Below are 17,004 nucleotides of genomic sequence, written 5' to 3'. Positions count from 1 at the left end.
CCACAATATTCAACTGTTAATATGAAAAGCAAGATACCAAGTAATTCTATAAATGAACAACTTGAGAACTGAAAATTTCAGAAAATAATAAATACCACTCTAATACGCCTCGCAGGAAGTCAGCTTACAAAACAAGATGACAACTAAAATCTACAATCTTAGAGGATTATCATAAAGGGATAGAGGTCACAAATGCTGACTTCCAATAATGATCTTCACTTGATAATAATTCTAATCCATAACAACACATCAAATATGAAAGTTCTTCACAAATCAGAAACTCAAGTAGTGACAAAAAACATTTGAGTATAGGACTTCCCAATACATAGCGAAAAAATACAAAATGAAATTATGAGACATTAAGATAAAAACGAATTACTTCTTCACATGGCATATTCTTTAAAATATGAACGAAAAAAAATATAACTAACTATAAAATCTAATATACATGATGACAATGAAAAAAAAAATGCAATAGTTTTTCAGCATCCCACATCTAGCGTAAATACACGTGTGTGTCCTGATGTCTAATGAAATTATCTAAATTCCACAAATGGATACAATTATTCAGTTATTTCAAATAATTCCCGTTTAAAAAAAATTCAATAGAAGCAATAGTGTCTGTAATACTTGGGTATAATTCGACCTGAATTACCTTTCAAAAAGGGGCATTGGCAACAGACATGACGACGTTGTTTAATTTCGTAGTGTCAGAAGACAACAAACCCTTTCATTTCAAGAAATTAAAAAAACACTCAATATAAGACATCCGATCGCTAAGAATATCTATCGTTTAATTCTATCACAATGCTATTATCCTGTTTTCTTTCTTTTTCTTTAAAAATATGTCTGATAAATGTGAGGAAACCTCCCTGGTTCGCCTTCCATAGGTCGGGAGTTCGAACCCACCATGCACCACAATAGTTTTCATTACCATCCAAAACCACACCGTTCTTGTAAGCTAAGATTGAGTGGCTGCAGATTAGATCTACCTGCTGAAGTTTTTAAGCAGCCACTGACTTGACGTTTATGGTCCTAGCTTACCCAGAGAGAAAAAATAGCCACTAATCATACTAGCATATGGTTGGTTTGGAAGATATCGTGAAAATAAACAAAATGACCTGACCCTTGCTTCTGCAGGTCATCACCTACTCTACAGTGATTTACCAGGTTTTCTAGCAATGTCAACATGCACCAAAAATTAATATCTCTTTACCAGGTTTTCTGGCTATGTCAACATGCGCCAAAAATTAATAAAAATTTTTACCCAGTTTTCTAGCTATATGAACATGCACCATAAATTGACGACAATTTTTTTTTTTTACCAGATTTTCTGGCTATGTCAACATGCGCCAAATATTAATAAAACTTTTAACAGGTTTTCTGGCTATGTCAACATGCACCAAAAATTAGTAATAGTTTTATACCAGGTTTTCTGGCTATGTCAACAGGCGCCACGATTAAAAAGTCTTTTTACCATGTTTTCCGGCTGTCAACATTCATCAAAGATGAATCATTTTTTTCAACAGGTTTTCTGGCTATGTCAACATGCGGCAAAAATTGATAATATCTTTTACTAGGTTTTGTGGCTATATCAACATGCGCCAAAAATTAATAAGTTTTTTACAAGGTCTTCAGGCTATATCAACATGCGAAAAAAATCAACATTTTTTACCAGGTTTTCTAGCTATATCAACATGCACCAAAATTTAATGTGTGTTTTTAACAGGTTTTCTGGCTATCTCAACATGAGACAAAAATCAATAACAGTTTTTAACCAGGTTTCCTTTGTCAATATGCACCAAAAATTAACGGCTGTCAATCTGCGACAAAAATTAGTAGCAGTTTTCTATCAGGTTTTCTGGCTATGTCAACATGCACCAAAAATTAATAACAGTCTTTTACCATGGTTCAATGCTATGTCAACATGCTATAAATATTAATTACATTTTTTTACCAGGTTTTCTGGCTATGTCAACATGCGGCAAAAATTAATTTTTTTTACCAGGTTTTCTGGCGCTGTCAACCTGCGACAAAAATTAATTGCAGTTTTCTACCATTTTTTCTGGCTATGTCAACATACACCAAAAATAAATAACAGTTTTTTACCATGTTTCCTGGCTATGTCAACATGCGCCAAATATTAATTACATTTTTTCCTAGGTTTTCTGGCTATTTCAACATGCACCAAAAATCAATAACACCTTTTTACCAGGTTTTTTAGTTATATCAACATTAGCCAAACATTAATAATAGCTTTTTTACCAGGTTTCTGGCTATGTCATCATAGGCCAAAAATTAATAACCGGTTTTTACCAGGTTTTTTGGCTATGTCATCATGGGCCGAAAATTAATAGAAGTTTTTTTTATCAGGTTTATTGGCTATGTCAACATGCATCAAAAATTAATAACAGTTTTTCACAAGGTTTTCTGGCTATGTCATCATGCAACAAAAATTAATAACAGTTTTTTACCAGGTTTTCTGCCTATGTCGACGTGCGCAAAAAATTAATAACATTCTATTACCAGGTTATCTATCTTTGTCAACATGCCCCAAAAATTAATAACATTTTTACCAGATTTTCTGGCTATGTCAACATGCAGCAAAAATTAATAACAGTTTTTGACCCGGTTTCTATGTCAACATAAAAAATTTATAATATTTTTTTAAAAGGTTTTCTGGCTATGTCAACATGCGGCAAAAATTAATAACAATTTTTTTACCCGGTTTTCTACGTCAACATGAATAAAAAAATAATAAGCTTTTTACCAGGTTTTCTGGCTATATCAACATACGGCAAAAATTAGTGATTGAATGATGATGTGATCAAGACTGCATTCAGACTTCCTACCGATTCGGTATGTGTCCATGGGTCAACAACCGAACAATTGGCCACAGATAAAAGAAGGGTCTTCGCGGTAAGAGACGAACTATTTTGAGGATGGATTTCCATTACATCATTTTTTCTTCTTACATACATTGGTCTTCAAAAACAATGCAATCGGCGATAGTGTAAATCTAAATTACCCGTGAAACGAAAATTCACAATCGGGAAAAAACTTATCTAAGTATAATGAGAAAAAAAAAAAAAAAAAAAAAACATCATAGGTGTTCTTGTTGCGGTTGTGAAACTAAGCTACCAGTGCCCTAACATGGTCTTTACTATCAACACAGGAAATAATAAAATCAAACAATATAACAGACTCTTTAGCCACATACAATCTAAAGTAGATATTTTTTGGGGGAAAATGTGGAGTAGTCTAAGGACGTAACCAATAATGTCCAAGGAATAAAACAAAATGTCTTGGCTTAACGTTAGGTAATATCTTGAATCAAATTAGAAACGGATGTATTTCATAAACGTAGGAGATTTGGACAAGCAACTCTTTGCATTACCTGATTTTCCCTAATCAATATCATCAATTTGATATTTCGTATGATACTCGATTGTAAACTTCATTCTAAAGTAAATTTTCTAAACCTTTTAATTAATGGACTGTATGCTGTATACGTTTAAAAGGTTTGAAGGCCACTCATTACTGGCAAAGGCAAGGGACAATGACATTGCCCTAGCAAGTAGGATAATGCCCTAGAATTTGACCATATATACATATGATCAGCACCCAATCACACTCTCCACCCGAGCTCCGACCACGGAGGACCAGGCTATGGGTGCTGATTAATCAGCACCCATACGCTCTCCCATAATCCCCATCCTTAAGTGTGTGTTTGTGTGTGTGTGTTGAGATTGCCTTGCCTTATGCAAGATACGGGCTCTTGCATTGGCATCCCGTAAGCGAATGTAATTGTAATTTACTTTAATTTACTTTCAAAGAGGGATCATCCTTAGCTTACAAGGATAGTGAGACACTAGAGGAACTAACATAGTTTGAGCGGGACTCGAACACAAGTCTGGCGATTACCAGGTAGAGACGTTACCAATAGGCCCCACCAAAAAGTTTCACTTATAAATTTAGAAAATTCATGCTGACTTTACTTACAATTGCATCTGAATTAAAAGTAAAAATTAGTCTTATTGGGGAACACATAACACATTGAAAATTACACTAAGAAATAAATATGAAATACGTGTTACACTGAACGCCGTGTCATTCTAATAAATACATACTTTATCGTCTTGTAAGATTGTTGAATTACACAAAAACCAATTAGTAAAATAGTCAGTGAGTGGAGTTTATAAATTCATGTCACCAACATACCATTCAACACATCTAATAAACTATTCTAAGTTGAAATAAAATGCTTCATAAAATACTATATTCACAAAGGATTTACGGAACCACTCAAAACGAACATACATGAGTAAGGAGTGGTTGGAGAAGAACGAAATTATACCAGTCTTAAAACTACTTCATCCAGTAGCTTTAACCACAAATTATTGACAGCTTTGCAAACTTCCTTCGGGTCTTTAAAAATATCCCTGAAATCTCGTGAGAGAGAGAGAGAGAGAGAGAGAGAGAGAGAGAGAGAGAGAGAGAGAGAGAGAGATGGAAATACCGGATCAAGGTCGCAGACTTCTAAAGAGGGGATAGGGAAAGGTAGAGAGGATCGTGTGGGGGAGGAGGAGTTGAGGTCATGCAGTATATAAACCCCAAAAGCCATGCCAATAGCATCACTCGCCAGCTGCTTCTCTTCTGGCTACAAACTCTTTTTATTCTCTCTCTTTTTCTTTTCCATATCTCCGCTCATCTAATTTCTATTTTCTTATATTTGCGACGCTGCTAAAATCATGAAAATCGTCCTTTTGGCAGGTAAGAGTAAAAGAATACATTAAACTATAAATCAAAATGAATTCTTACAATAATCGCAATTTTTCCTAAAAATACATGAAATGATAATACTTTAATTTCTACAGCCCTCTTCGGGATTGCCATTGCCGACCGCCTCCCGTCCTCCAGTTACGGGGCACCTAATGGTGGTTCTTCCAACGGCAATGGTGGATCTAATGGAGCTCCCAGTAACGGCTACGGTGCACCAAATGGAAACGGTTTTGGAGGATCAAACGGTGCTGCTAATGGCCTCAGCAATGGCTACAGTGCACCAAATGGAAATGGTCTTGGGGCATCAAATGGTGCTTCCAGCAATGGTTACACCAATGGAAATGGCAATGGAGCCTCAAATGGTTCTGGACGTAACGGAAACGGCTTTGGGGGATCCAACGGAGCACCAAGAAATGGCTATGCTGCTCCCCCAAGCAACGCATACGGAGCCCCTACCAACGGCTACGGAGTAGACCCTGAAATTGCTGCCTTGACTGAAAATATTCCAGGAGGTGGAGTTCCTGGTGAAGATTACCCAATCTTGGCCTCTGTCCCTGACACCGGATTCGACTGCAACTCCCAGAATGTCCCTGGATATTACGCCGACACCGCCCCTGAAGCTGGCTGCCAGGTCTTCCACATCTGCCAGGACAGACCCAATGGACGCCGCCAGCAGGACTCCTTCCTCTGCCCCAACGGAACCATCTTCAACCAACAGTACCTCGTCTGTGATTGGTGGTTCAACTTCGACTGCGCTGACGCTGAATCCTTCTACTCTGTCAACGAACTCATCGGAGTTGATCCTAATGCTGGATACGGATATGGACCAAATGGTAATGGTAACGGTAATGGTAATGGTAACGGCAATGGAAACGGATATGGTTCAAATGGAAATGGAAGAAATGGTAATGGTAACGGTAATGGTAATGGTAACGGCAATGGAAACGGATATGGTTCAAATGGAAATGGAAGAAATAGAAATGGAAATGGAAGAAACGGTAATGGAAGAAATGGAAATGGTAGCAATGGCAATGGAAGCAATGGGTATGCTTCCAATGGAAATGGCTCAAATGGAAATGGTACCCCTGCAGCTCCTTCCAATGGCTACGGTGCCCCACCTGCTCCATCAGGCAACTATGGTGCTCCTTTCTAAATCATTAATATTCACTCCTATAACCCCATACCTTATAGAAAAGAACTCACCACTATTTCAAAGCACTTCGTCTCCTAAAGCTATTTCTTATGGTCTATAATCTTATGATTTTAATTGTAAATATTTTTCTAATGTTTCCATTCATCTGTAACATTTTCCGTTGTGAAACATTCTCATAATAAGATCTTTTCCCTTTATAGTTACTACTTATTTTCATTAGCCATGAGCCCTGTCCAGTTCCTATTCTAGATTCTCTCCTTTCATGATTTCTTCATCTCCCTCATTCAAGTGAACCATACGCTATAATTTCTTTATTTCGACTTATCCTAAATTACATGGATTTTCTTAATGGATCTTTTATTAATCTATACTTTAAATCATTTTCTTAACCATTCTCTCTTGCTTGAACGTTTAGAATACGTTTTCTCAACTACTATACACTTAAATAACAATTTTTTGACAAAACGTTACACTTCCTTTTTCGCTTTACTTTTTTTTAAATAGTTTAAACTCATTAGTTGAACTTCCCATCACCTCCTCATTGCAACGAAACGAACGAGAGAAAAAGTGCAAAACCATTTGAATGAAAACCAATATATATGTTTATTTTTTTAATAAACGCAAGCATCTAATGTTGTATTTACTTTTAACCATCCCAACCTTAGAGTATACATATGAATTACAAGTAAACATGTTAAGCCGTTAAAACAAAATGGAGGAAACTACCATAATATTCAACTGTTAAAATGAAAAGCAAGATACCAAGTAATTCTACAAATGAACAACTTGAGAATCCAACATATATATTAAAAAAAAAATACGACTAATACATTTTGTAGGAAATCAGTTTACAAAACAAAATGATAACTGAAATCTACAATTTCAGAGGAATATCCTAAAGAGGTCGAAGGTCACGAATGCTGACTTCCAATAATGATCTTCACTTGATAATAATTCTATTCCATAGCAACACATCAAATATGAAAGTTCTTCAAAACTGAAAAACTCAAGTAGTAACAAAAAACATTACAGTATAGTGTGGAGGATTAATTTTTGTTTTATTCTTTTTTTTTTTTTTGTTTGCCAAATCCAACAACCTCCTGGTCTCTCTTCATTACGTGCCCAAACCAGTGGTCTCTTTTCTTGGATTTTCTTTGACATCTCTGTAAACCTTTGTTGTTCCCCTTACCAAGTCATTTCTAACCTTATCCAGTCTCGTGATCCCAGCCATCCATCTTAGCATTCTCATCTCTGCAACATCCATTTTCTTCTCAAAGATCTCTTTTATGGGTCAGGTCTCTGCACCATATGTCATGGCAGGTCTCACTACAGTTTTCTGTACCTTTCCCTTTAACTTTAAGTTTATCCTTCGATCACACGACACTCCTGACATTGTTTTCCAATTATTCCATCCAGCTTGAATTCTACTGTTCACTTCCATTTGGAGCTTTGCTGTTTCCTCAACATGTGTTCCTCGGTACTTGAAAATTTCTGTCCTCTTTACTACCCCCCCCCCCCCCGCTAAATGTATGTCATTCAATTGGTTCAGCGGGTTGCAACACATACTCTGATTTTGTTCTACTGATCTTTAGCCCTCTGCTCTCCAATACCTCTCTCCAAATAAAATTAAGGGACATTAAGATGAAAACTAATTACTTCTTCACATGGCATAAAATGCTTTTTTAGAAAATTAACTATAAAATCGAACATACATGATGACGATGAAAAAATATCAAAATAAATGCAATAGTTTTTCAGCATCCCATATCTAGGGTAAATACACCAGTATGCCCTGATGACTATTGAAATTATCCAAATTCTCCCAAAAAGGGTACAATTAATCAGTTTTTTCAAAGAATTCCGTAAAAGTAATGGTCTCTTTTATACTCGGGTATAATTCGACCTGAATTACCTATTAAAAAGGGGCATTGGCAACACACATGACGACGCTGTTTAATTTCCTTAGCGTCTAAAGAAAACCAAACTACCGTTACATTTCAAGAAATAAAATAAAAAAATTATTAGAAGACTGTCAATCGCTATGAATATCAACCTTTTACTTCTATCACAATTCTATTATCCAATTTTCTTTTTTTATTAAAAGTACGTCTGATAATTGTGAAAAAATAAACTCCCAAGTTCATGTTCCGTAGGTTGGGAGTTCGAACCCACCTTGTACTGCAATAGTTTATATTAGCATCCAAAACCATGGCGTTCTTGTAAGCTAAGATTGAATGGCTGCAGGTTAGATCTACCTGCTGAAGTTATCAGTAGCCACTTGTCGTCCATGGTCCTAGCTTGGATAGAGAGAAAAATGGGCACTGATCATACAAATATATGGTCTGTCTGAAAGATATTGTGCAAATAAACAAAATGACCTGACCATTGCATCTGCAGATCATCACATACACTACAGATTTTACCAGGTTTTCTGGCCATGTCAACATGCGCCAAAATTAAAGTAATTGAATGATGTGATCAAGACTGCATTCAAACTTCCTATGGATTTATGTTGCCATGGGTCAAGAACCGAAAAATTAGCCACAGGTAGCAAGATGGCTCTTCGCGATACGAGACGAACAATTTTGAGGATGGACTTCCATTACATCATTTCTTCTTCTTACATACTTTGGTCTTCGAAAATAAGGCAATCGGTGATCATGTAAATCTGAATTACCCATGAATCGAAAATTCCCAATCCTGAAAAAATCTATCTAAATATCATGGATATAAAAAAAAAAACCATAATAGATGTTTTTGTTGCGGTTGTGAAACTAAACTACCCGTGTGCTAACATGGGCTTTACTATCAACACAGCAAATACTAAAATCAAAGGATATAACACTATTTAAAGATTATGGAGTAATCTAAGGACGCAACCAATAATGTCCAAGGAATAAAACAAAATTTCTTGGCTTAACGTTAGGTAATAGTATCTTAAATCACACTATACACGGATGTATTCCATAAACGTAGGAAATTGAGACAAGTAACTCTTTGAATTACCTGATTTTTACCTGATATTTCGTATGATACTCGATGGTAATTTTAATTTCAAAGTAAATTTTTCTAAACCCCTTAATCAATGGACTGTCTAATGTATTTGTTTAATGGTTTAAATGGCACTCATTAATGGCAAGAGACAAGGGACAGTGACATTACCCTAGCAAGAAAGACAATGCCCTAGAAATTGACCTTATATACATACATATGATCAGCACCCAATACCACTCTCCAACCGAGCTAGGACCAGGAAGCGTAATTTACATGCAATACTCGGAGAGAGAGAGAGAGAGAGAGAGAGAGAGAGAGAGAGAGAGAGAGAGAGAGAGAGAGAGAGAGAGAGAGAGAGAGAGAGAGTGAGAGAGAGAGAGAGAGAGTCCATGTGCTACCTAGAAAAAAAATATAAAAATAGACTGAAAAATGTCCAAAAATACATACTAAAGCTGAACTAAATAAACGAATAATTGTGAATTTAGATGAAAATGCCTTTTCATAATAGAATTAAATCACTGCATCTCGTACCGGAGTAAATACTATTGATTGCATGAAAATCGACATTTACATCTGACTACAATACAAAATATCCTATTTAAGTCATGTTCTGCTATATACGATATATTTTATACATTAAAAAACTCCAATGAGTGTTTTCAAGTCAGTGACCAAAACACAGGGAACGAGCGCACTGATATTGCTTACAATCAAACACAATGCTAGACCCTAGTATTAATAAATAATAATAATAATAATAATAATAATAATAATAATAATAATAATAATAAAAAAATTATTAGTAGTAATAATAACAAAAATAACATAAAGAACATTAGCACAAGATATGTTTTTATTACTGCTGTGAAATTACGCTAGTCGTGTAGTAACATAGGCTTTACTATCTACGCAGCAACTATTAAAATCAAATATATCATAACTCCTACGTGAAGCAATTAAAAACTAGATATTCTGGGAAAAACTATGATGTAATCAATGGGATATAGTCAATAATGAACGAGGTAAAAAAACCTAACATTTATTGGCTTAAAGTCAGGTAATAGTATATTAGAACACATTATAAACGGATTTATTCCATTAAATTGACAAAATAGAGCCAAGTAACTCCTACTTAGCATTATGGTAGGTTTCCCTAACCAATATCATAAACGTATTTCATATGACAACTCCAGGGAAGTTATAAATCTAAATTAATTCTCTAATCCCTTTACTCAATTGACTTACTACCTATTCAGATAATTATTTCTGCCTTGAGAACTTATAACTGAACACGGATTAAAGCAGTATGAACCATTCTTATTAGAGAACTTTTAACATATTAAAGTTGGTTTATCCGTTGCACTAAAAGATAAGGTATTTCACCCAATACATACTTCATCATGTTATAAAGTCGTGGACTTACTCAAAACAGATAAATGAAGCAGTCTGTGGATTTTCAATAAACAAGTCGGTAACATCCGACGTATTTAATAGACTATTCTAAGGAAAAATAAAATGCTTCACATACTCTTCAAAAGCCCTTTGCTGGAAGGGAAACGCCGATTAGGAAGGAAACCACAATGTACCTCCAGAAGATTTACGAGACCACTAAAAACAAACAAATAAGGAGTGCTTGGGGGAGAAGAGCAAAAATTATACGTCACAAAACTACTTCGCCTCGTAACTTAAACCACAGACTAATTGCAAATTCGGGAACTTCCTTCATGCTTTACTGTAGTCATCGAAAAGAAGCTAGTTCAAAAAATAAGGTAAAAGTAACAAGGGGATGAACAGGATATCCCTGAAATCTAGAGAGAGAGAGAGAGAGAGAGAGAGAGAGAGAGAGAGAGAGAGAGAGAGAGAGAGTAATACCGGATCAAGGTCGCAGACTTCTAAAGAGGGGATAGGGAAAGGTAGAGAGGGTCGTGTGGGGGAGGAGGAGTTCAGGTCATGCAGTATATAAAGCCCAAAAGCCATGCCAATAGCATCACTCGCCAGCTGCTTCTCTTCTGGATACGAACTCTTCCTGTTCTATTTCTTTCTTTTCCATATCTTGGCTCATCTAATTTCTAATTTCCTGTATTTACGACGACACGAAATCATGAAAATCATCATTTTAGCAGGTAAGAGTATAATATACAAAATAATATATTACAACGAATTCTTACAATAATCGCATTTTTTCTTTTTTTTTGAAAAAGACCATATACATGAAATTAAAACACTTTAATTTCTACAGCCCTCTTAGGGATTGCCATTGCCGACCGCCTCCCGTCCTCCCGTTACGGGGCACCTAATGGCGGTTCTTCCAACGGCAATGGTGGATCTAATGGAGCTCCCAGTAACGGCTACGGTGCACCAAATGGAAACGGTTTTGGAGGATCAAACGGTGCTGCTAATGGCCTCAGCAATGGCTACAGTGCACCAAATGGAAATGGTCTTGGAGCATCAAATGGTGCTTCCAGCAATGGTTACACCAATGGAAATGGCAATGGAGCCTCAAATGGTTCTGGACGTAACGGAAACGGCTTTGGGGGATCCAACGGAGCCCCAAGAAATGGCTATGCTGCTCCCCCAAGCAACGCATACGGAGCCCCTACCAACGGCTACGGAGTAGACCCTGAAATTGCTGCCTTGACTGAAAATATTCCAGGAGGTGGAGTCCCTGGTGAAGATTACCCAATCTTGTCCTCTGTCCCTGACACCGGATTCGACTGCAACGCCCAGAATGTCCCTGGATATTACGCCGACACCGCCCCTGAAGCTGGCTGCCAGGTCTTCCACATCTGCCAGGACAGACCCAATGGACGCCGCCAGCAGGACTCCTTCCTCTGCCCCAACGGAACCATCTTCAACCAACAGTACCTCGTCTGTGATTGGTGGTTCAACTTCGACTGCGCTGACGCTGAATCCTTCTACTCTGTCAACGAACTCATCGGAGTTGATCCTAATGCCGGATACGGATATGGACCTAATGGAAATGGAAATGGTAATGGAAATGGTAACGGCAATGGCAACGGCAATGGCAACGGCAACGGATACGGTTCAAATGGGAATGGAAACGGCAACGGCAATGGTAATGGATATGGCTCAAATGGAAATGGAAGAAATGGAAATGGAAGAAACGGAAATGGTAGCAATGGTAATGGAAGAAATGGGTATGGTTCCAATGGTAATGGTAATGGTAATGGCAACGGCAATGGGAATGGATATGGTTCAAATGGAAACGGGAGAAATGGAAATGGAAGCAATGGCAATGGAAGCAATGGGTATGCTTCCAATGGAAATGGCTCAAATGGAAATGGTGCCCCTGCAGCTCCTTCCAATGGCTACGGTGCCCCACCTGCTCCATCAGGCAACTATGGTGCTCCTTTCTAAATCATTAATATTCACTCCTATAACCCCATACCTTATAGAAAATAACAAATCACTACTATTTCGAAGCACTTTCGTCTCCTAGAGCTTATCGAATTGTCACAATGTTAATTGTAAATATTTTTTCTAACGTTTCCTTTCGTAACGAGTTCTCTTCATTTACATTTTCTGCTATGAGATATTTTTATAACTTTACTTTTGCTCTTTAAAGATACTATAGTCCATTTCTTTTACCGATGCATATTTGTACCGACTCGCGGCGGTGCCCTTTTAGCTCGGAAAAGTTTCCTGATCGCTGATTGGTTAGAATTATCTTGTCCAACCAATCAGCGATCCGGAAACTTTTCCGAGCTAAAAGGGCACCGCTGCGAGTCGGTGCAAATATGCATCGCTAAAAGAAATGGACTATAGCTATTTATTAGCATTGAGCCATGTACTGTAGAGTTCCTAATCTAGGTTTTCTCTCATCTTTCCCGAATTTAGTAACTACTATTGTAATACATTCTTTCCCTATTTCTGTATCTCCATCATTTAAGAGTCCCATAAGCTACAAATCATTTTCTGTTCCAAATTCTCTTGAATTTCAAGAAATTTCTTATTGAATAGCTTAATTTTTCAAACTTTAAATAATATTCATATCCATACTTTCTTCTCCTTGAATTTTCAAAATACGTTTCCTCTATTACTATACTCTTAAATAACCATTATTTGACAAAATGTATCAATTTCTTTCTCCCTTCACCTTTTGAAATCATTTAAATTCTTGAGTTGAACTTCTCATCCCCTCTTCATTGAAGCGAAACGAACGAGAAAAAGTGCAAAAGCATTTGCACAAAAGCAAATATATAAATGTATATTATGTTTATTTTTTTTAATAAACGCAAGCATCTAATGTTGTATTTACTTTTAACCATCCCAATCTTATTGTATACGTATGAAGTAGAAGTAAACATGTAATACCTATGAAACAAAATGGAGGAAATTACTATATCATTTAACTGTTAATCTGAAAAGCAAAAGACCAAGTAATTCTACAAATGATTATCTTGAGAATTTTAACATTTTAAAAAATATTAAAAAATTATCTTTACTTGACACAAATTCTATTCCATAACAACATATCTACTATGAAAGTCCTTCACAACTAAAAAAAATTCCAGTAGTAGTAGTAATAGACATTGATAGTATTTCCCAACGGACAATAAAAAAAAGATTCTCTATAACTGAAACCTTAAAGTAAAATTAAAGTTACTTTTATATGGTTTGAAATTCTATAAAATAAAAACTAGATAACATAAAATCGAACAAAACTCATGATGTTTTTATGCAATACAAGATGTAGTTTTAAGAATCCACTACCTGGTATAAGTATACGAATATAAGATAATCATTGAATATAAGATAATCTGCATATGCAGATGATGCTACTCTCTTTGCATCAATTCCATCCCCTGAATGTAGATCTAGGGTTGGGGAATCCCTTAATAGAGATTTAGCTAGAATTAGTGCATGGTGCAAATTATGGGGTATGAAGTTGAATTCTAACAAAACTCAAAGTATGATTGTAAGTAGGTCAAGGACGGTGGCTCCTCAACATCCGGATCTCAGTATTGATAATGTTTCTTTAAATATGTATGACTCTTTCAAAATTTTAGGTGTGATTCTCGACAGTAAATTTACTTTTGAGAAACATATAAGGTCTGTGTCTTCTTCAATTGCACAAAAAATTGGCTTATTGAGAAAGTCTTTCAAGATTTTCGGTGATCAATCTATTCTGAAGAAGTGTTTTAATTCTTTCATTCTACCTTGTTTTGAGTATTGTTCTCTTGTCTGGTCTTCAGCTGCTGATTCTCATCTTAATTTGTTGGACAGAAACTTACGGTCTATTAAATTTCTTATTCCTGATCTAGATATTAATCTCTGGCACCGTCGTTCAATTAGTTCATTATGCATGTTGCATAAGATTTTTCATAACTCTGACCATCCTTTGCATTCAGGTCTCCCTGGACAGTTCTGTCCTGTTCGTAATACTAGGCAGGCAGTTAATTCTAATAGCCAGGCCTTCTCCATCACGAGGCTCAATACTACGCAGTACTCTAGAAGTTTTATTCCAGCTGTTACCAAGTTGTGGAATGATCTTCCAAATCGGGTGGTTGAATCAGTAGAACTTCAAAAGTTCAAAGTTGGAGCAAATGCTTTTTTGTTGACCAGGCGGACATGAGTCTTTTATAGTTTATTTATGACATATTTGTTTTTGATGTTGTTAATGGTTTATATGTGACATGTCTGTTTTGACGTTGTTACTGTTTTTAGAATGATTTATTGTTAATTTGTTCTCTTCATTTATTTATTTCCTTATTTCCTTTCCTCACTGGGCTATTTTTCCCTGTTGGAGCCCCTGGGCTTATAGCATCTTGCTTTTCCAACTAGGGTTGTAGCTTGGATAGTAATAATAATAATAATAATAACTGCTCAAAATAAGAAATGTTGATCATAAGATACACCATACTTATATGTAAAAATCACGTTGAGAATGAGTCTATTACAAGCAATGGGCTTTGAAATACTAACGTCCAATTTAACACGAATTACCTTTAAAACACGAGCATTACTAACAAAAGCGAAAAAGTGGTCTCAGTCAGTTGTCGTCTAAAGAGCTGTAAGCTAATTGCCGTTCCACTTAAAATAGATAAAAAATTACATACTACTCTTTATGTTTAAGAATGAATACTATTACTTAGATTACAATGTTGCCATTCAGATTTTTTTCTGTAATTAAAGTTACAGCTATAGAATTGGTGAAAACTTCCATGCTTCCCGCCAGCCTTCCGTTGAAATACCACTGCTAGAGATTTATGGGGTCCTTTGGCTGGCCAGATAGTACTACATTGGATCCTTCTCTCTGGTTACGGTTCTTTCCCTTCGCCAACACATACACCGAATAATCTGACCCATTCTTTACCAATTCTCCTCTGCTCATACACCTGACAACACTGAGATTACCCAACAATTTTTCTTCCCCCAAGGGGTTAACTACTCCACTGTAGTTGTTCAGTGGTTACTTTCCTCTTGGTAAGGGTAGAAGAGTTTCTTCAGCTATGGAAAGCAGCTCTTCTAGGAGAAGGGCACTCTAAAATCAAACCATTGTTCTCTAGTCTTGGGTAATATCATAGCCTCTGTACCATGGTCTTCCACTGTCTTGGGTTAGAGTTCATTTGCATGAGGGTACACTTGGGCTCACTATTCTATCTAATTTCCCTTCTTGTTTTTTAAAGTTTTTATTGTGCATAGAGGAAATAATTATTTTAATGTTGTTACTGTTGTTAAAATATTTAATTTTTCCTTGTTTCCTTTCCTCACTGGGCTATTTCCTCTATTGGGGTACCTGCTCTTATAGTATCCCGCTTTTATAACTAGGGTTGTAGCTTAGCAAGTAATAATAATAATAATAATAATTCAACTGCACTCATAGACCCATATTTTTCGTTAGTATCCACAAATTTAGCGTTCCTTTAACCTATGGATTGGTGGATGGAGGCATTAGTCTAGTCTACCTGCTCAATCAGCAGCATCCACTGACTGGTCTTCCCTAGTCCTAACTTAAGTGGAAAGGGGGCTTAGGCGCTGATTATATGTATATATGGTCAGTCTCAAGACCTTTTATGGCTTGCCTCTACCGATCATGAGCCACCTCGTAGTCTTTTTTTACATGGTTATCTGGATATGAAAAACATACGACGCAAATTAATGAATGATGATCCAGACTTGATTCGAACATTGGATATGGCGTGTGGCCAAAGGGGTAAAAACGAGTAGACTTCGGTAATTATCCAAGCTACATTCGTTGTTGGAAAAGAAGGATACTACAAGCCTAAGGACTCCAAAAGAGAAAGTGGCCCAGTGCGGAAAGGAAAGAGGGGAATAACGAATAAACTTTATATGAGAAATAATAAGACAAAGATAAAATATATCAAGATCAGTAACAGTGAAACCAGACTTATGACGACCTATTTAACAGAAAAACATCTGCAACTAGTTTGAACATTCTACAGATTCAACCACCACGTTAGGAAGATCATTCTCCAATCTGGTCACAACAGAAATAAGATTTGTATTACAATGTGTAGTATTGATCTTTATGATGGAGAACGCTAAGACTGTTAGAATTAACTGCATCCCCACAATAGTTCTACATACAGAATGGTACAGTCTGGAAAGATCTCAATGCAAAGGATGATGAAAAACCTTATACGTCATACACAAAAAACTATCTGAATGACAGTGACAGATAATATCCAGATCACGTATAATGAATTTAATAAACCCCAAGTTTTTGTCCTACAAATCAAGATGAGAGTCAGCAGCTGGAGACCACACAGAACAATGCCCACAATATGGTAGCATGGAAAATGTAAAATATTTCCTCTGGACAGATTGATCACCGAAAATCTTAAAAAGTCTTTCTCGATAACCTATTTCATGCAACTGGAGAAGATGCAGACAGGGTGTGTTTCTCAAACACACGTAATTGTTCTTAAGGGACATTGTCAATGCAAAGATCTGGATGTTGAAGAGCCACTACCCTTGACCTACTCGCATCATACTTTGAGTTTTGTTAGGGATCAAAATTCATGTCCCATAATTTGTATCTTGCACTAATTTTAGCTAAATCTCTATTAATGAATTCAGCAACCCCAGAA

The 17,004-nt window shown here is 36.3% G+C and overlaps 2 protein-coding genes across 2 annotated transcripts; both read left to right on the top strand.

Annotated features, from left to right (window-relative positions):
* The first annotated feature begins 4,642 nt into the window (after window positions 1-4,642).
* LOC137620557 (uncharacterized) lies at window positions 4,643-6,558 on the top strand. The gene is made up of 2 exons (XM_068350810.1): window positions 4,643-4,773; window positions 4,878-6,558. Exons 1-2 carry the CDS (start codon window positions 4,752-4,754, stop codon window positions 5,933-5,935), a joined length of 1,080 nt encoding a protein of 359 aa, XP_068206911.1. The 5' UTR covers window positions 4,643-4,751; the 3' UTR covers window positions 5,936-6,558.
* A 4,372-nt stretch (window positions 6,559-10,930) lies between these two features.
* Window positions 10,931-12,600, top strand: LOC137620556 (uncharacterized). Its single transcript, XM_068350809.1, has 2 exons — window positions 10,931-11,052; window positions 11,169-12,600. Exons 1-2 carry the CDS (start codon window positions 11,031-11,033, stop codon window positions 12,305-12,307), a joined length of 1,161 nt encoding a protein of 386 aa, XP_068206910.1. The 5' UTR covers window positions 10,931-11,030; the 3' UTR covers window positions 12,308-12,600.
* Window positions 12,601-17,004: the final 4,404 nt, after the last annotated feature.

Source organism: Palaemon carinicauda, chromosome 27 (assembly GCF_036898095.1).
Source record: "Palaemon carinicauda isolate YSFRI2023 chromosome 27, ASM3689809v2, whole genome shotgun sequence".
NCBI lineage: Eukaryota > Metazoa > Arthropoda > Malacostraca > Decapoda > Palaemonidae > Palaemon > Palaemon carinicauda.
This window is presented reverse-complemented; position numbering and strand designations above follow the sequence as displayed.

What these genes read in the sequence shown, in the direction of transcription:
- LOC137620557 (XM_068350810.1), top strand. Translation starts at nt 4,752, where the DNA reads ATGAAAATCGTCCTTTTGGCAG. An exon ending in GAAAATCGTCCTTTTGGCAG is followed by an intron (nt 4,774 to 4,877) that starts GTAAGAGTAAAA and finishes TAATTTCTACAG; the next exon opens with CCCTCTTCGGGATTGCCATT.
- LOC137620556 (XM_068350809.1), top strand. Translation starts at nt 11,031, where the DNA reads ATGAAAATCATCATTTTAGCAG. An exon ending in GAAAATCATCATTTTAGCAG is followed by an intron (nt 11,053 to 11,168) that starts GTAAGAGTATAA and finishes TAATTTCTACAG; the next exon opens with CCCTCTTAGGGATTGCCATT.